This window comes from Pistacia vera, unplaced genomic scaffold, assembly GCF_008641045.1.
Source record: "Pistacia vera cultivar Batoury unplaced genomic scaffold, PisVer_v2 Contig820, whole genome shotgun sequence".
NCBI classification, from domain to species: domain Eukaryota; kingdom Viridiplantae; phylum Streptophyta; class Magnoliopsida; order Sapindales; family Anacardiaceae; genus Pistacia; species Pistacia vera.
Genome location: NW_022196691.1, coordinates 916,900 through 937,906, shown reverse-complemented (window position 1 = coordinate 937,906; position 21,007 = coordinate 916,900). Strand labels below are relative to the sequence as shown.

Genomic DNA, 21,007 nt, shown 5'->3' with positions numbered 1-21,007 from the left:
TGTTTAGTTTAGTGAAAGTTCTAATCATTATTTCACACCATTAACAATGACATCTTATCTGTTCTGAAGACTTTTGCTAACTCAAGGCGTCTTGATATATTAATTGATCATATCTGTCAGCTCAATCTATATATATATATATATATATATAAGTTCTATTATGTTTGTATCAACAATGAAAGGCTTCAATCTTCATAGATGTTTTATCCAACGGATTCCTTTTCAAATCCTTCCCCGATATTCTCTTACCTCACAGTAGACAATTCAACATAATTAATGTTTCTAAAAAATCTTAAGGGATGTGAATTAATTGTCACATTTATACTCAAAAATGGAAATAAATCTTATTAATGAAAGACTTAAATGAAGGTAAGATTGATTTTAGAACCCTTCACGTTCACCAATTGCAGATTCTATGTCTCGAATTACATAAAATCTGGGGTCAATTCCATTGGACCCACATTGGTCCTGTCATTACCAAACTTTTGATTGCTATTGACTAAACATAACGCGTTTTAATATCCAGTCCCATTCAATAATGATGTATTGATTACAATTATTAACAATAGTAACTAAATGCTAACGTCCAATTAAATAAAAATTAAAAGTAAAAAAAAAAATTGATATTTACAGACTAGTAATACCATTTCAACCTAAACTAATCCAAAAAAAATGCTATTTTTAATAACATTTTTCTCTTTAAATGACATCAACCAATGCACATTATTTATTTCTTTTTTCTTTTTTTCCAGGGACTAGGAATAATCATACCCACCTTCTATATCTAAAACGACATATGCGTATCAATTAATTAAGTTAATTGTCATCCTTTGATCACCAAACCACCTTAATGAACTAAACTGGTAAAAAGATATTTCAAACATATAAAATAAAAATAAAAATACCCTTTGATGCATGGTTTATACCAGCAAAGTAAAGAAGAAATTAAGGACGATTGTAAGCATGAGAGTATAAATTAATGACATGATTGTTGAAGTTAATATAATTAACTACGTAATTAGTAATTATGGCATGAGGTTGATGAAATCTAAAGCAAAATTTTCTTAATTTTTACGGCTACACGAAATTTGTAAATACTGCATCGTGTAAACACAATTTCATTGTCAAATCTTGGTAAATATATTGCAGAAGTTGCATGTGCATTATATTAATTACTGTATAAATTTGATTTCTTACAATAATGTCACTAGAAATTTGAATAATTTAATAGCTATTTATATTATTTACTTTTCTTTTTCTTTCATTAATTTTTCGTTTGCTGATGAGTAGAGTGCGGTGCCTATTATCTCTAATCAAGTGGTTGAAGTTACACCATCAAGTGTCTTACGCTAAACTGCGCATTGGGAACATCAAAAGATAAAAGAGTACAATCTATTTACCAAGTAAAAGAAATTAAATATTAAACCAACTCTTTTGGCTTTTGTGGTGGCTTTTTACACCATAAAATAAAAGTATCAAAGCAAAAGAAAGATACGGTGAAAATGCTACTAGCTACTTAGCCGAATTTAAAATAAGATATTGTATCACTAATAACTGAAAGCTTTTCCAATACTTCTGCAAATGGCTAGAAACAACAGAACCCAAATGAGAGTAAGGATTCACAGTCAGAAAAAAAAAAAAAAACCGTCTGCACAGAAGGAATTACAGGAAGTGTTGTTTTTATTATTTAAAGAGAGATCATGCATGCAACTTAGTACAGAGAGATGAATTTGAATCTGATAAAAATTTAATAATAATAATAATAAAGATCATGTGATTTAAGAAAACAGGTGAATTTTTTTTTAAGGTTGGTGGTGTCGGAATCTAATTCCCCCTATCTAATAAATGAGTGGCGGAACATGTCTTTTAACTCGTTTTCATGCATAAAGTAAGAGCCTTCTTGTACATAGTTGGAAAGGAAGCTTAGCTTTGCAGCTTTTGCCACCCGTTCTTATTTTAATTTGTTCTCTTGCTGTCGTCACCTCCCCTTCCCACACATCTCTTTCTCTTTCTCTTTCTCTTTCTCTCTGATAAGATGATATACAGAAGACGAAAGATTTAAAAAGAACACTTGATTTTTGGAGCTAACCCCTTGTTAATTGAATTATAATCGAGCTCACGTGCATTTCGCATGAAGATTCTCTAGGGAGATTCCAATAATATTTATTTAGGAATAGTGTTCAACTTCAACATGCCTCTAATTAAATCAAGTTGCTTAGTTTAAATTGCTTTTAAGGAGATGAGTATGTTGGTGGGGTTCCACTTCTCGTCTTTATTGTTCATTGTGCTTGCTTTCACACCAGAGATAAAAAAGGGGGATTTATACTTGAATTTTGTCGGGCCAAATGGGCTCCTTCATAGCTGTTGATTTGGGCCTTATGGGCTTGCACGAAACAGACATCAACCCTGTTGGATTGTTGGAATTAAGAGCCCAATTTCTGATGGGCTTGAAAGTTCGATGTGAAAACTCTAGATATAGATAGCATTTTGTAAATCATGTAATATTAATTAAAATTAATTAGTTTTAGTCTGATTAAAATGTAACTTTCTAGGATATCTATCACTGAACCATTCAACTAGAAATTTAACAATCTGTCGTTACCCACAAATTTATAAAGACAGTTCTCTTGCTGTCCTTTATTAACAAGACCGCATTAGTTAGTTTAAGACCATGGAGGGAACGAGCCCAGTAGCCCACAAACAGAGTGGGGCTTATATTCTAACCAGTAGCCCAGTAGACAGTTCTCTGAAGCAATGTTTTGGACCAGACCTTGACCCGGTCAAAAATCGGATTTTCGAGTTTACCTGTTCAACCGGTTAGACCGGTCGATCGAACCGAATGTCATTAAAAATTGTAATTTATTAAATATATTAAAAAAACCATTCTCTCTTCTTAATTACTTTCTTCTTCTCTCACTTAATTACTTTGGCTTCGTTTGGTTCAAGATTGGGAATACTACAAAAAAGTTAAACAGTAAAATACCCAAAAACTCTCGGCTTCGTTTGGTTGGAATTTGGGAATACTACTTTTAGTATTTCCAAAAAAGTTAAACAGTAAAATACCCAAAAACTCACAATATTATTCAACTTTATTCAACATTTTTTAAACCCTCTAAATTTGTTAATTCAATTAAATACCCCTAAATATTTTTAATGTTTTTGTTACGGCGACTCCGCCCACCCTCTGGCGGTGGTGGCCGGCTGTCCGTATTTGAGGGTGGATTGGGGGTATTTTTGTTAACTTTTAATGTTTTATTATAAGGGGTGTTTTGTAAAAAAACAAACATAGGGGGTATTTTATCAATTTGTAAATCCTACATCGTAAGACCCGCCCAATTCAACTTTTTTTAAACTTTTTTCAAAAAACTTTTCCCAAAAACACAAAATTGTGAACCAAACGGAGCCCTCATTTTTGGGAATACTATTTTCAATATTATTCAATTTTTTTTAAACCTTCTAAATTTGTTAATTCAATTGAATACCCCTAAATATTTTTTTTAAAATTACAAAAACACCCCAACAATCCACATTTACCAGATTCCAGCCACTACCGCCGGAAAATGGCCAGAATCTGATAGGATGGCGCACTACCGGCTAAATCTGGCCGGTAGTACGCCGGAAAAGGCCATATCTAAGGCCAAAGATCTGGCCGTTGACGGCCAGATCTTTGGCCGTAACAGTCGGTCACGACAGCCAACAAACGGTCATCGTTGACCATCAACGACGACCGTTTGTTAGCCGTCGTTGAGAGCAAATACGGCTAGATCTGGCCTTTGCCGGCCAGATCCATCGTGGATCTGGCCGGAAAAGGCCATATCGGTGCATGATGGCAAGATCCAGCCGGTCATGCGCCAATAAGGCGACTTCAGCCACCTCCGGTGGTGGTGGCCGGCTGGAGGTGTTTGAGGGTGGATTGGGGGTGTTTTTGTTAACTTTTAATGTTTTATTATATGGGGTATTTTGTAAAAAAACAAACATAAGGGGCATTTTATTAATTTATAAATCCTACATCGTAATACCTGCCCAATTCAACTTTTTTTTTAACTTTTTTCAAAAAACTTTTCCCAAAACCCCCAAATTTTGAACCAAACGAAGCCTTTCTCTTCGCTTAATTTCAAATCTCCTGCAAATCTTTGCATCTATCTCTTTTCTCAATAAATAAATAAATAAACATTTTCTTCTTCTCTCTCCTTTCTCCACTACTCCTCTTCTTCTCTCTCATTGATTATTTTATCTTTTCTCTTCTTCTTCTCCACCATTCTCCAGACGTCTTCATTCCTCTCTCTCTCTCTCTCTCTCTTCATTGGATCTTTGTTTCCACTTTCCAGACTTCCTTCTTCTTCTTGCCTTTCAGTTTTCCATGCCATCACCAAATGCACCCTGAAAATGGTCAACTCATTGACAAAGATCATGGTGAAGATGATGTAAGGTAAGAGGAGATGAAGAATGAAAATGATGTGAGGTAAGAGGAGATGAAGAATGAAAATGATGTGAGGTAAGAGAAGCTGAAGATGAAGATTTCTTGCAAGGGAAAAGATGATTCATCGGCCGGCGGCAAACAAAGGAGAAGATTGCTGATTGAAGATGAACAAAGAAGAACTGAAGATGAAATAAGAAAAGAACCGAAGAAAAACATAAGGTTAACGACAGCAAAAATTTCAGACGAAAAATCACAAATCCAATTGAAATGAGGGAGAAATGGGTTTAATTTAGGGTTATTTTAGTTGAACTGGTCTTTGGCTGGTCCGCTTGGACCGCCGATTTGACAAGCGGTTTATTGGCGGTTTAAAACGATCTGATTATTAAAAGCGGTTTTTGTTAGTGTGTAAACCACCTTTCTCTTCAAAACCCGGTCGGATCGATCTAACCAATCCGTCTTTAGCATGAATAAAGAAAGTACCTGCAACGGCAGAGGTTCGTAGGCTCTTTCATTCCGTTAAACAGTTACTATGTTTGGAATCATAGCAGGAAAGACGAGCTAAGCTTGAAACTCCTAGGCTGATTCGATTGATTTTCACTCTTAACTCTAACAAGTCCATCAGCCAAGCCCTTCTGACTATCCTCTTCGTCTTGTTCGGATTTCAGAACATTGCTCTTAAGGCAAAAATTCTTAGAGACAATGGATGAAAATACAAATGGACCAGTGATCAGAATGGACATGGAGACAACGTACTCATGCGTTGCTGGGTGGAAGCATGAGAGGGTAGAGATCATATGCAATGAACAAGGCAACCGTACAACTCCGTCTTATGTGGTGTTATATTATTAGAAATGTTATATTAATGGAAAGATATATTAATTTTGAAGATTATTGGGAAAAGCAATACTAGTCTTATAAAGATAAATACAAACGGGGCATACAAAGATAATTGCTATCCTTGATCTTCATGATTTATCTCTTTCTCTTTTTTCATGTTTTTTTTTTNTGGAGACAACGTACTCATGCGTTGCTGGGTGGAAGCATGAGAGGGTAGAGATCATATGCAATGAACAAGGCAACCGTACAACTCCGTCTTATGTGGTGTTATATTATTAGAAATGTTATATTAATGGAAAGATATATTAATTTTGAAGATTATTGGGAAAAGCAATACTAGTCTTATAAAGATAAATACAAACGGGGCATACAAAGATAATTGCTATCCTTGATCTTCATGATTTATCTCTTTCTCTTTTTTCATGTTTTTTTTTTTTTTTTTTTTTTTTTTTTTTGTTTTTTCCATTTTGTTGGCATCACTTTATAGCCCTCTTTGTATTGTCTTTGTAAGGATATCATTTTTCTATTGGGAATGTCTAGAGAGATGTGTTTTGGAATAAATTGATGGGTATATTATATTAATATGTTTGGTTGTGAGGAATAAATTAGTAGATATATTATATAATTTACTAAATTATCCTCTTTTTTAAATATTAATATAATATTATTTTTTAAATAACTTTTTAACCCTTTACATTTCAGATTTAGTTAAAACACCCTCCAATAAAAAAAACTTAAAACTTAACAAAAATATCCTCACCTACCCCAAGCTAGTGCCTGCGGCCTGTTACCACCGCTACGACAATGAAAGTGGCTATGAAACGATGGTTGTTTCACAGCCAAAGATCAGACCTTTCAAGGCTAGATATCTAGTTGTGAAAGGCTAGATCTGGCTGTTTCTAGCCATGGATCACAGATTCATGGTCGAAAACAGCCTTATCAGTGCACGGTCGGCTAGATATGGCCAGTCGTGCGACATTCCATCATCGCCGTCAGTGGTGCCACCACCATTGGGTAATTTTGTATAATTCAAAGATATTTATGTGTTAAAAACTTTGTATATAAGAATAAAATAGTCAATTGGTATTTTTGTGAATTGTTTTTAAAACAAGGGCATTATTGTCCTAAAATTTTATTAATAAGGAGTAAAATTATAATAAAAGTATGATAACCAAATAATCTTGAAAAACTTATGAAAATGGAGACTATTAAATTACCTTTAATATTACCAACAGTAACTATTATTGGTATTGGAAGATTATCAGAATCTTATATTACTTAACAACCAAACGTGGTAATAAAATAATATAAGATAACATTACTTTAGTAATCTCATATAACCTCTAACCAAACACATCATTTATGGTAAGTACTTGTATCTATTTAAAGATGTTAACTTTTTACTCTCTTTTTTTAACTTATAATTTATCTTTATTTATAATCTCAATTTATTATGATTTGATCATAACACAATAGTAGGAGATTATAAGGCCGGGAAGATACTTATGATAATATTTGTGATGGCCAAGGCTGTATAATATGCAGAATATATTAATAGGAACAAGGATATAAATGAGAATATGAAAAAAGCNTTAAAATTAAACTTTTATCAAATTATATTATTTCATGTAATATTATATAAAAAATATTATATCAAAATAATATATGTGTAGGATTAATAGATCCCTTTTTTCTTTTTGGCTTCTTTTAACTTATAATTGATGACATAGTACAATCAAATGTATCAAATTTCAAGGCCTAACTTTTGGATTCACATGGAAGTTGCTTCGTTAATATCTTTAGTGACTCTTTGACGATACCCACCGCCTACCACTATAATGTCATTATCAGCGCATTTATATTTAGTCTAAGACAAGTTTTTATTCCATTATTTTTTTTTAGTGGTGTTTTGTATACCATTGATGCTTGATTTTAACACTAATAAATTTATATATGTAAAGTATTAGAAAAGTTCTAAAAATTATATGTGAATGATTATGAGAGTTAAATGAAGTATTATTCTTATAGTAGCAAACAAAGACGTAAGATAAATGAAACAATAAAGGTTTTTATAATGATTCGGATACTTAAAGCGATTCATATATTCACTGTTTTCTTATATATTAGTGAGTTCTTGGTTATTAGTCAAGATTACAAGAGGTCGTACACTGCGATCTGATTTACAGGTACTTAGTGTTCTAAATATTCTTAGAGAATATCAACTCAGTCTTTTTCTAGTAGTATGTTTTTGTTGTTTTCTTTATTAAATTTAAAGTGTCTGATCTCAATTTTGTAAAAAGGAACTCCCTATTTATACCTGTTGAGTTCAAGAGCCTTATTGGCGCACGATCGGCCAGATCGTGCGCCATTCCATCACCGCCATCGGTGATGGCTAGACCACCCTTGGGTTATTTTGTATAATTCAGGGGTATTTATGTCCTAAAAACTTTATATATAATAATAAAATAGTCAATTGGTATTTTTGTGAAATTTAAAACAAGGACATTATTGTCCTAAAATTTTATTAATAAAGGATAAAAAAATAACAAAAATATGATAACCAAATAATCTTAAAATACCTATAAAAATGGAGGCTATTAGATTACCACCAATATTACCAACAGTAACTATTATTAATATTAGAAGATTATCGGAATCTTATATCATTTAACAACCAAATATGGTAATAAAAAAATATAAGGTGACATTACCTTAGTAATCTCATATAACCCCCAACCAAACACACCCTTTATGGTAAGTACTTGAATCGGTTTAAAGATGTTAACTTTTTACTCTTTTTTTTTTTTTTTAACTTATAATTTATCTTTATTTATAATCTCAATTTATTATGATTTGATCATAACACAATAGTAGGAGATTATAAGGCCGGGAAGATACTTATGATAATATTTGTGATGGCCAAGGCTGTATAATATGCAGAATATATTTATAGAAACAAGGATATAAATGAGAATATGAAAAACCCATGCCAAAGCACAGTTCAACCACTACTCTTATCAGTTTATAATTGGTTTTACTTTTGTATTTATTTTCTATACGTGGCCAATATCCACAAATTTAAAAATATAATAAAGGGAATTAAATAAAATCCTTTCTCAGTTCATACCTGATAAGTCAAGAGGATTACAATATTCTTGGCATGTATAAAGAATATATTGAATATTGTAGAGGGAAATTAGTTCATTTATACTTATGTTATAGTTATTTCAGTTCTCTTAATCCAATAATAATACGTTAAACTAAGTTGTTAGGCAGTTGTCATGTCAATTCAAATTTAAAAGTTGTATTATCTCACTAGCAATTCATTTTACTCAAAGACGTCTTAACAAATCCTTTTTTAATAATTTATGTCTCAAATATTGAAAACGCATTCGCCAAGCTGTAAACTAATTCATCGTTAGTTTTCAACTGTTGAAAAATGTGGCTGGCTTAAAAGTCATGTTGAGGCCATTAATTAATTGTTGTGGAAATGGTGGGGGTTTCATGTCTTTTTCATTTCTAGAAAGACCAAAATTTTCTAGAGGTTGCGTCTCAAAGTGTATGTTTACAAATACACCTTTTTTATATTATGCATTAGATAAGGCGTAACGACCACGTCCAAATTAATAAGTTAGACAAGTCAAAACAGCGACTTAGATATATACAAGCTAGATTCCGTTAATGCATGCTTTCCTTTCAATTCACTACAGAAGTCAATTCTTTCTTATTATCTCTAGCATAAGAATGGCCAGAGAAAGATACAGACCGGTGATCGGAATCGATCTAGGGACTACCTATTCATGTGTCGGTATATGGGAGGATGGCAAAGTAGAGATCATACACAATGATCAAGGGAACAAGACCACGCCCTCTTATGTGGCATTCAATGAACAAGAGCGTCTTGTTGGGGACGCTGCCAAAAGCCAAACAAACATGAACCCTAGAAACACCATTTATGGTAAGCGTCTTTTACCTTCACTTAGTTGGGTTTTCATCTACTTGAAGAAACATGGACCTTTTCTTTTTATAAGATCATTGTTATATTGTTCACAGAGAATCAAATGCAAAAGTACTACTGAATATATTTTTCCAGGTTGAGAATCGTAAACCGCTGATTGTTGGATTTTATTTTTTATTTTTTATTTTTTTATAAATAAGTCCGTCTTTGTGCAAAGAGTCTAAAGAGCTGTGTGTATTAACTGAGTGTTTATCTATCTACTAATCTAGATGCAAAGAGGCTTATTGGAAGGAGATTCGATGATCCATCAGTCCAGAGTGATATCAAGTATTGGCCATTCAAGGTTATCGCCGGTGCAGATAACAAGCCAATGGTTGTGGTTACCCACAAGGGTGAAGAAAAGCAGCTGGCATGTGAAGAAATCTCCTCTATGGTGCTCACCAAAATGCGTAAAATTGCTGAGGATTATTACGGTTCTACTGTGGAGGATGTAGTTATAACTGTTCCAGCTTATTTCAATGACTCTCAGCGTCAGGCCACCAAGGATGCTGGTGTAATTGCCGGCCTCAATGTTATGCAAATCATTAACGAGCCTACTGCTGCTGCCATTGCTTATGGTCTCGATAAGAAGTCTACTAGTAATGGTGAAAGCAACGTGTTGATTTTTGATTTGGGTGGTGGTACTGTTGATGTGTCTCTGGTCTCCATTTCTGATGGTAACTTTACTGTGAAGGGCATTGCGGGCGAAGCTCATCTTGGTGGTGAGGATTTCGATAAAAAAATGGTGCATCACTTTGTTGAGGAGTTTAATAGAAAGAACAACAAAGATATGAGTGGTAATCCAAGAGCTCTACAGAGATTGAGAACTGCTTGTGAGAAAGCAAAGAGGATTCTCTCGTCAACTACTCAGACTTCAATTGAGATTGACTTATTGCATGAGGGTATCGATTTTTATTCAACAATTACTCGTCCCAAATTTGAGGACCTCAACAAGGATCTCTTCAAGAAGTGTACAGATTTGGTGGAGAAGTGTTTAATGGAAGCTAAGATGGACAAGAGTAGCGTCGACGATATCGTTCTTGTTGGTGGTTCTACGAGGATTCCCAAGATACAACAACTGCTGAAGGACTTGTTCGACGGAAAGAACCTTTGCAAGAACATTAATCCAGATGAGGCTGTTGCCTACGGTGCTACCGTTCAGGCTGCCATCTTGGCAAGTGAGAAGGTACAGGATCTGGTTCTCTTGGACGTTACCCCTTTGTCCCTTGGATTGGAAACAGCATGTGGTGTCATGACTGTTTTGATCCCAAGGAACACGACATTTCCCATTAAGAAGGAGCAAACTTTCACGACCAACTCAGACAACCAACCTGGTGTCTTGATACAAGTTTACGAGGGTGAAAGAACAAGAACTAGGGATAACAATTTGCTGGGAAAATTTCAGCTCTCTGGTATTCCCCCAGCTCAAAAGGGCGTTCCTCGGATCAGTGTCTGCTTTTCTATTGATAGAAACGGTATCTTGATTGTCTCAGCTGAGGACAAAACAACCGGCCAGAAGAACAATATAACAATCACCAATGACAAGGGTAGGTTGTCTAAGGAAGAAATAGAGAAAATGGTGCAGGATACTTTAAAGTACAAGGCTGAAGATGAAGTGACGAAGAAGAAGATTAAGGCCAAGACTGACTTGCAAATGTTTTCCTATACCATGAAAGATAATGTCCAAGACTGTTCAAATCTGACCCCAGCTACTAAGAGGAAAATTGACAGTGCCATTAACGCGGCCATTCAAAGTGTTGATTTCAACCAACTTTCCGAGATAGATGAGTTCAAGAAAAAAAAAGGAGAGCTTGAGAGAGTCTTTATTCTTACGGAAGCTGACTTTTTAGGAGCCATGAATGGTGACCCTCGTCTGTCTCTTTTCGGTGGTAAAGGTACCAAGATTAACAATATTGGCTACAGTTATTTGAATTTTTGTCCATCTTCCATTCTGTTGTAGACTTCCATCTTCGTTCAACATCCATATGTCTTTTATTTGTATTAATTTTTCATCTCAATTCCCTCGTCGTACCAGGTGACCATTTAGAAAGCATAATTATGGCAGCTCATTCCGGCCACCCGGATCATCATCATGAACTCATAGAGCTGGAAAACAATAAAAAATACATTTGCCATGGCTGCAAGATGCCAGGGTCTGGATTAAGACACAGATGTGAGCAATGCAAATTTGATCTTCATAAAGACTGCAAGGAAACCAGACCTCTTCTCCACCATGAATTCTTTGGAAAATCCCCCTTCATATTTTACCGTGAACTTCCTGGGAACTGCCGTCCTGGTTGTAGAGTGTGTCACAAATACTGTGAGGCATGTGCAACACCTGCAAATGGTTTTGTGTACTACTGTGAAGAGAATAAGTGCAATTTTCATCCATGTTGTTTCAACCTTCCACTTAATTTTGAGGTTGAGGGTATTGAGTTTAAGCTTCATGATCGTCATAAGAAGTTATCATCAAAGTGCATTTGGTGCAATCATAAGCGGCTTGAAGGTAGTGTAACCGGCAACTGTGGGTGGTCCTATGTCTCCGCATGCAAGAAATATAATTTTCACGTCCATTGCTCGACACAAATGTTAATGGAGAAACTGAATGGTGGGGATATTAAAGGTGTCCTGAAACGAAAAAGAGTGAAATGCGACAAGTTTTACAAGATAGTGACTATGTTCTTGAAAGTGTTGGGGAGTACTCTTCTAGGCCCAGGCATCGGTCTCTTTGTCGGTCAGTTCATTAACTGATATTGTTTTGTGTCAGTTGTCATTTGTCAAGCCTCTTCAGCTTGATGTTGTATCCTTTTACATTTGTTTTGTCAAGCCTCTCCTTCGTGTTATGTGCTTTGCTTTGTGCCATAGGTTGTGACCCTTTAGAGTTAATGTTTGTTGTATGTTTCCTTATTTAACAATTAACATGTTAATAAATGTGTGAATGTGTGTTATTTTACAGTTTCCTCTCACAAACTTCAGTTTGGTAGGTAGTTCATCATCAGTTAGCTCGTAAATGAGTAGGTAAAACTCACTTTACAAATTGAACAACGACGAATTATCACGTTGAAGGTTGTGAGAGAAGGTTGTAGATTTTGCATTAATCGTGTTATATATTTTACCTCTTCATGCATTATAAAAAAAATTGTATAGCTATTATTTAACTTTACAAGAAAATCGATTAATGATGATTTATATTAATACGAAAATAAAATTATAGAATACCATAGTGGTACATCATTTATACCATCATCTAATAAATTTATAATACATCTTAATTTTTCTCTTTTATCTTTTTGAAGTTGGTTATGATTAATAATTATTAAATACAATTAGTACTTTATATGTATGAAATAAGTTATGGTATCATGTTAACAATACCATGATGGTACCATAACTATAAGTCTCCTGATACATCTTTTATTCTCAAGGCAACAAATTCTAATACATATGGGATGTAACTAATGTCCAATAATATGTTCTTCAACAGTGGCTCACGTGCATTGCGCATGAAGATTCTCAAGGGAGATTCCAAAATATTTATTTAGGAGTAGTGTTCAACTCACATGCCTCTAATTAAATTAAGTTGCTTAGTTTAAATTGATTTTAAGGAGATGAATATGGTGGTGGGGGTCCACTTATCTTGCCTTTGTAGTTCATTGTTTGTGCTTGCTTTCACACCAAAGCAGAGATGAAAAAGAGGGATTTATACCAGAATTTTTTCGGGCCAAATGGGCGGCCCGTTCATTGGCATTGGGTCGTTCAAAGCTGTTGATTTGGCCTTATGGGCTTGCACGGAACAGACACCAACCCTGTTGGATTGTTGGAATTGAGAGCCCAATTTCTGATGGGCTTGAAAGTCGGACGTGAAAATTCTAGACATAGATAGCATCTTGTAAATCATATAATATTAATTAAAATTGATTAATTTTAGTGTGATTAAAATTGAACTTTTTAGGATATCTATCACTGAACCATTCAACTAGAAATTTAACAATTTGTCGTTGCCCAAATATTTATAAAGACAATTCTCTTGCTCTCCTTTATTATCAAGACCGCATTAGTTAGTTTAAGACAATGGAGGAAACGAGCCCAGTAGCCCACAATAGAGTGGGGCTTATATTTTAACCAGTAGCCCAGTAGGCAGTTCTCTGAAGGCAAAAATTCTTAGAGACAATGGATGAAAATACATATGGACCGACGATCGGAATAGATCTGGAGACAACGTACTCAATGGACAAGGCAACCGTACAACTCCATCATATGTGGCGTTCACCAACGTAGAAGAACTAGGTGCCCACGAACCCAATGAACACTGTTTTATGGTAAGTACTTGTATCAGTTTAAAGATGTTAACTTTTACTTTTTTGAACTTATAATTTATCTTTATTTATAATCTCAATTTATTCTGATTTGATCATAACACAATAGTAGGAGATTATAAGGAAAATACTTTGATAATATTTGTGATCATGGTTGTTAGTATCCTATGATACCTGATACGTATCATAAGATACGATTCGATACAGGTCGCTAACGATACGTATTAGAAAGTGTATCCTAAACCTTTCGATACGTTGATATATATCCTACGATACGATACGTATACATTCGTATCCTTAAAAATATCGATATAGATCGATACAACTTTATTAATTTAGGCCAAAGGCCCAAAAAAATTTTTGGGTCGAAACTGGGTCACCTAACCCGATTCATTAAAACCTGTCTAAATTTACCCATTTTGCATGGAGAAAGTAAAGAGGAATATGTGTTACCTATTTTACATGATAATAATAATATAAGTAGAGATATAAATATTGACATTGATCTTAGAAATGATATGAATGGTTGAGAGAAAATAATATAAATTCTTAATTTTATGATTAATTTTGATTATGTAATACCATAATTTAAAGTCAATAATACCACAAATTTTTTTAATTAATCTTGGGAATTATATTAATTTTTTAAAAATTTTGATTATTTTATTAATTTTTTTAAAAAAGACGTATCCTATGATACGATACGATACACGATACATGATTAAAAAAATTAGGTTTTTGATACACGATATGATACGCGATTTGGCAACCATGTTTGTGATGGCTAAGGTTGTATAATATGTAGAATATATTTATAGAAACAAGGATATAAATGAGAATATGAAAAACCCACGCCAAAGCATAGTTCAAGTGTTGAACCACTACTCTTATCAGTTTATAATTGGTTTTACTTTTGTATTTATTTTCTATATGTGGCCATTATCCACAAATTTAAAAATATAATAAAGGGAACTAAATAAAATCCTTGATCAGTTCATACCTGATAAGTCAAGAGGATCACAATATTCTTTGATATGTAGAAAGAATATATTTAGAATATTGTAAAGGGAAATGAGTTCATATATATATAATTCAATTCTCTCAATCCGATTTAATGAATATGTTAAACTTTGTTGTTAGGCAGTTGTCATGTCAATTCAAATATAAAAGTTGTATTATCTCATAAGCATTTCATTCTACTCAAAGACGTCTTAACAAATCATTTTTAAATAATTTATGTCTCAAATATAAATAGAGTTTAGTTTAGTCCATTATTTTTTTAAATTCTTTTATACGTGGCCGTTTTCCAGAATTTCAGATGGAATTAAATAATTCAAGATTCTTTCAATCCATTTTAATGAATAATTGTTTACATACTTTAATCCTCCATATATTCGCCGACCTATAAACTAATTCACCGATCACCGTTAGTGTTCAACTGTTGAAAACTGTGGCTGGCTCAAAAAGTAAGCGAGGGTTATGGTGCTTGACTCATACACATTGTTTACCAATATATATATATATATATATACACTCTGCCCCCTCACAATTGACAATAGGTAAAAGTGGAAAGAGTAATTTCTGTAATTGTACTGATACGGATAATAAAAAGACAAAATAATTCATCTAACACATATTAAAAAAAAAAAAAAAAAAACCACTAAAGCAATCTTGAAAATTCACGAATAATTTATATTATAATTTTTAAAAGAAATTTATAATAAAGAATTAATTTTCACTCATAGAATAAAAAATATACATATTCAGATACGAATCTCCCATTACCCTGTGTGACGTCTGGAGCATGATGAAGAAATTAAGATAGTCAACAACATATCTAAGACGTCCATTAGCCTCCAATCGACGGTCGAAAATTCCTCAGACAGTCAGACACTACAAAACATTCGAAAACGAATCTCCCAACGCAATTATATAAATGCAACAGTAGCCTACTGAACCATTACGAACAACAAATCTCTTTTCTTTCGTTTCTTTCAAAGAATTTAAATTTATCACAATATTGTTTCGTCAGAATGGCCCGAAAAGGAGAGGGACGAGCGATCGGTATCGATCTGGGCACTACGTACTCGTGCGTGGGCGTGTGGCAGCACGGCAGAGTGGAGATCATAGCCAATGATCAAGGGAACAGAACCACACCGTCTTACGTTGCGTTCACTGATACAGAGCGTTTGATTGGTTACAGTGCTAAGAACCAAATTGCTATGAACCCAACTAACACTGTATTTGGTAAGCATTCTTTACCATCAGCTATGGTTTTGCTTTTTTGGTTGATTATAATGACTTTTAACTGAATACTGGTTTATTATTGTAGATGCCAAGAGGTTGATTGGTAGGAGATACAGTGACGCGTCAGTTCAGAGTGATATCAAGCTTTGGCCATTCAAAGTCATTTCCGGACCTGGAGACAAGCCCATGATTTTTGTTAATCACAAGGGTGAAGAGAAGTTGTTTGCTGCTGAGGAAATCTCTTCTATGGTTCTCAGTAAGATGCGTGAGATTGCTGAGACGTACCTTGGCTCAACTGTTAGCAACGCAGTTGTTACCATTCCAGCTTACTTCAATGACTCCCAGCGTCAAGCCACTAAGAATGCCGGTTTTATTGCTGGACTCAATGTTATGCGTATAATCAGTGAACCCACTGCCGCTGCCATTGCTTATGGTCTTGACAACAAGGCCGCCGGCGTTGGTGAAAAGAATGTGTTGATTTTTGATCTGGGTGGCGGTACTTTTGATGTATCTTTGCTTACTATTATTGAAGGGGGTATCTTTGATGTCAAGGCCACTGCTGGACAGTGGCGGATCCAGGAATTTCACTCGATGGGGGCAAAAAATAAACAAAAAAAATTTGTGGGGACAAAATGTCAAAGTCTTATATGGGGTAAAATACAACTAAATATAAATATTTATACCGTCGAAGTTTTTTAAAGTTTGAGTGGGGGCCGTGGTCCCCACTCGTCATTAAGTAAATCCGCCACTGCTGCTGGAGACACTCATCTTGGCGGTGAAGATTTTGATAGTAGGATGGTGAATTACTTTGTTGAGGACTTTAAAAGAAAGAGCAAGAAGGATATTAGTGAAAACCGCAGAGCTCTTAGGAGATTAAGGACAGCTTGTGAGAAAGCTAAGAGGATCCTTTCATCTACTGCTCAGACAACAATCGAGATTGATTCTTTGTATGAGGGTATTGATTTCTATTCAACCATTACTCGTGCCAGATTTGAGGAGCTTAACATGGATCTCTTTAGAAAGTGTATAGAGCCCGTTGATAAGTGTTTGAGAGATGCTAAGATGGACAAGAGCACTGTCCATGATGTTGTGCTTGTTGGTGGTTCAACTAGGATTCCAAAAGTGCAACAGTTGTTGCAAGACTTCTTCAACGGAAAGGAGCTTTGCAAGAACATTAACGCAGATGAGGCCGTTGCATATGGTGCTGCAGTTCAGGCTGCCATCTTGACTGGAGAGGGCAACGAGAAGGTGCAGGACTTGTTGCTTTTGGATGTTACCCCTCTTTCCCTTGGGTTGGAAACTGCAGGAGAGGTCATGACTGTTTTGATCCCAAGAAACTCAACAATACCCACCAAGAAGGAACAAGTATTTTTACTCAGACAACCAACCTGCTGTCTTGATTCAAGTCTATGAGGGTGAGAGAACAAGAACCAGGGATAACAACTTGTTGGAAAAATTTAGGCTCACTGGCATTCCTCCAGCCCCGAGGGGTGTTCCTCAGATCAATGTTTGTTTTGCTATTGATGAAAATGGTATCTTGAATGTCTCAGCTAAGGAAAACACAACTGGCCGGAACATTGAGTTCACCATCACCAACGATAGGGCTAGGTTGTCTAAGGATGAAATAGAGAAGATGGTTGAGGAGGCTGAAAAGTACAAGGCAGAAGACGAAGAGCACAAGAGGAAGGTTGAGGCCAAGAACGCCCTGGAGAATTATGCCTACAACATGAGGAACACAGTTAAGGATGTCCTTAGCAAGAGTGGTTCCAAGCTTTCCGCAGAAGACAAGAAAAAGCTTGAGGACGCCGTCGATGAAGCCATTGAATGGCTAGATAGCAATCAGCTTGCAGAGACAAACGAGTTCGAGGATAAGATGAAGAAGTTGGAGGGCATCTGCTATCCAATTATTGTTAAGATGTATCAAGGTGCTGGAGGCATACCTCCAGCTGGTGGAAGTGGTGCAAGGCCAGCTGGTGAAAGTGAAAAAAAAATGAGGAACACTATTGAGGATATATTTGACAAGATTGGTTCCAAGCTATCAGCAAGTGACAAGAAGAAAATTGAGGAGGAAATCAAGGAGCTGGAGAAAATGTGCAATCCAATTATTAGTAAGATGTCTAAAGGTGGTGGAGCTGCCAAGGGCGGAGGCATGGATGATGACGTTCCTCCAGCTGGTGGAAGTACTGTTGCAAGGCCCAAGATTGACATAAAGCCTCGTATGATAATGGGTCTGCTTTTACATGTCCTTATCGGTGTTTTTGCAGGGCCCCTAAATCCCATGTGCTCAGACTGATATTAGTATATATTAGCTGTCGGTCCTCTGCTTGTTCATGGATGTGTATTGTGTTGTAAGTTGTTATCCAGAAAGTTTCGAGTGCTAATATTATATAAGACTATTTGTATCTCTCTCTTTTTTTTTTTTTAATTAATGCGAGATGTTTAAATTGAGGGATTTTAAAGTCCATGGATTCAAAATCCTTGTATTTGATAAATTTTACTGTTTGGTTTAAATATAAAATCTATGAATTATTGATTCAAATTTCCGTGCACTCATGTTTAGTATGATGAATAGAATCTATGGATTTGATAAATAATTTTCAACTTTACGCTCAATATCCAAAATCAATAAAAATTCAACTTTTATTTAATTAAATACAAGTTAAATTACATTTGATAGAGAAGTCCAATTATAGTAAATGATTTTTTTTGTGATTTGATTTAAAAAAAAAAAAAAAAAGAATTCCAAATTAATATAATATATTATTAACTATCTTCATTCATTGATAACAACTTCAATAGTTGAATAATTTTATATTAAAACATATAATATAACCATACCTATATAGAAAATTAGTGTCAATATAATACACTAACATCATGTACAAAAACATACGAAACTTGCTGGAACATTAGCAAGTTTCATCGTAGCATATTAGTGTCACAAAACACTAAGCATTACATAATAATTAGTAGCAAAAAAACATAATCAGTTGCTAGTCATGCATCTGGAATCAAAAGAGCCAAAACATGTCTTCTTCGCTTCATCATCTAAGCTGAAAAAGAAATCAGTTTCAAATGGGCATTCGACTATCTTCCTCGCCACAACATTCAGAAATGTCATCAATCTTTTTCAGCTCCTCACATCTTTTCATCCTACTCATAGCTACATCTTGCTCATGTTAAAAACAATCAACAAGTTCAAAGATATGCTCACCTGCAACCTTCAAGACACATTCTAGTTTAAACATTTGAATATTCATCTATACATATAAAATATAACAACATGTGAAGAATAAGAACAATCTGGTTTTTTGTGTTTGTTTATTATTATTTTTCTTTTTATAGAGATATCTAACTATACAATATATAAATCTCAAGCATGTATAACATAGCAAAGCACAAAGATAAAATTGTAAGATAGAACTAGAATTTGTCCCCAATCTATATATTGTGAGACACATTGCTTTGCAAAATGATCTACATATATGATAAGCTTGAGGGACTATTTGCAATGGTGTTGTTGGTTTAATATTTCATGAAAAACAAAAAGCTCCCACCAATAAGTTCTCATTCCTTTTAATTAGATAAAGAATAATTACTGGGATATTAAATTATTAACAAGGATAGTGTTAAAGTATTAACAAAATCTCTCATTTTATTAAAACTAATGGATTTGGCAAAATCGCACCTACCAAGTGGAATTTTAAAACCCTCGAAAATGAAGGTTCTTGGAGGATGGTGGATTTTCCAAAATTCATGGATTTCAACTTTTCTTTTTAAAAAAAACCAAATGAAGGATTTTTACCAAATCCATGTATTTAACGAAATCATTCATTTAAAATCTCTTTATCCAAATGAGGCCTAAAAATTTTAAATGGGTCAAAATTATAAATATTATATAATATAAAGTCTTTTTTTATTTTTTTAGAAATTTGATTGAGCTTAATTGAACCTATATATATATTCAAATCAGTGTCATATGTATAATAATAAAAATATAGTTTTCAATAAGATTATTTCGTAATTTAATACATTATAATTCGTCATTGTACATATCTAAAATCACTTCAAGAAAAAATAATTTTCAAAAGCTAACCGTTTGATTCATTATTCTGATACTGTTTAGAATAATAGTTTGAAAAAAGTAAAATTGGATGGGTATTACGATGTAGGATTTGAAAATTAACAAAAATACCCCTATATGTTTGTTTATTTACTAAACACCCCTATAATAACATATTAAAATTAACAAAAACACCCCCAACCCACCCATTAAATACGAACAACCGGCCACCACCGTCGAAGGGTAGCCAGAGTCACCGTATCGGCACACGATCGACTGAGTCTGGCCGGTCGTGCGCTAATATGGTATTTTTCGGTCATATCTAATCGCATTTGGTCGTCAACGACGGCTAAAGATACGGCCGTCGTTGACGATTGGCTACGACTAAAGATTTGGCTATTGACGGCCAGATCTTTTGCTGTAGATCTGCAGGTGGTACGCCGATCTAGCCTTTTTTGGTCAGATCCACCTTGAATCTGACCAAAAAAGGCTAGATCGGCGTACTACCGGCCAGATTCAGTCGGTGGTGCGCCATTATACTAGATTCCAGCCAGCTTCCGGCGGTGGTAGCCAGAATCTGATAAATGTGGGTTGCTGGGTGTTTTTGTTAATTTTTAAATTTTTTTTGGGATGTTTAGTTAAATTAACAAATTTAGGGGGTTTAAAAAAAATTAAATAATATAGAATAATATTTTGAGAATAAGAGAATTAAAGACCAATATTTCTGTTTAACTTTATTGGGAAAACCATAATATTATATAATTCATAATTCCTAGCTTTCAAAAATACTTTATAAAATCATATTACATTTTAATCAGTTTCACTTATAATCAATTTCATAATCAGTTTTTCAAACAGTTTTGACATGTTAATTTGAAAGCAAAATGATTATTTTCAAAGCTACAACAAAAACAATCACACTCCAAATCTAACATTTGATACGTGACAGGCTTTCGTAATTTTTGCAATCTCTGTAAGACTTTAATATGGATTGTCATTTCTTGGCTCCAGATCATTACCCCTCTGCTTGACAGTAAAACTACTAACAATAAAAGATGTGTATAATTTCCAAAGTCATCCAAAGATGTATGAAACATCGCTCCTTTTGAAAACTTTCAGTTTTTCAA

The 21,007-nt window shown here is 34.3% G+C and overlaps 1 protein-coding gene and 1 pseudogene across 1 annotated transcript; both read left to right on the top strand.

Moving 5' to 3' along the window:
* The first annotated feature begins 8,969 nt into the window (after window positions 1–8,969).
* Window positions 8,970–12,293, top strand: LOC116117726 (heat shock cognate 70 kDa protein-like). Its single transcript, XM_031403740.1, has 3 exons — window positions 8,970–9,215; window positions 9,485–11,149; window positions 11,290–12,293. Exons 1-3 carry the CDS (start codon window positions 9,002–9,004, stop codon window positions 12,003–12,005), a joined length of 2,595 nt encoding a protein of 864 aa, XP_031259600.1. The 5' UTR covers window positions 8,970–9,001; the 3' UTR covers window positions 12,006–12,293.
* A 3,310-nt stretch (window positions 12,294–15,603) lies between these two features.
* Window positions 15,604–18,130, top strand: LOC116117727 (annotated as a pseudogene).
* The last annotated feature ends 2,877 nt before the right edge of the window (window positions 18,131–21,007 follow it).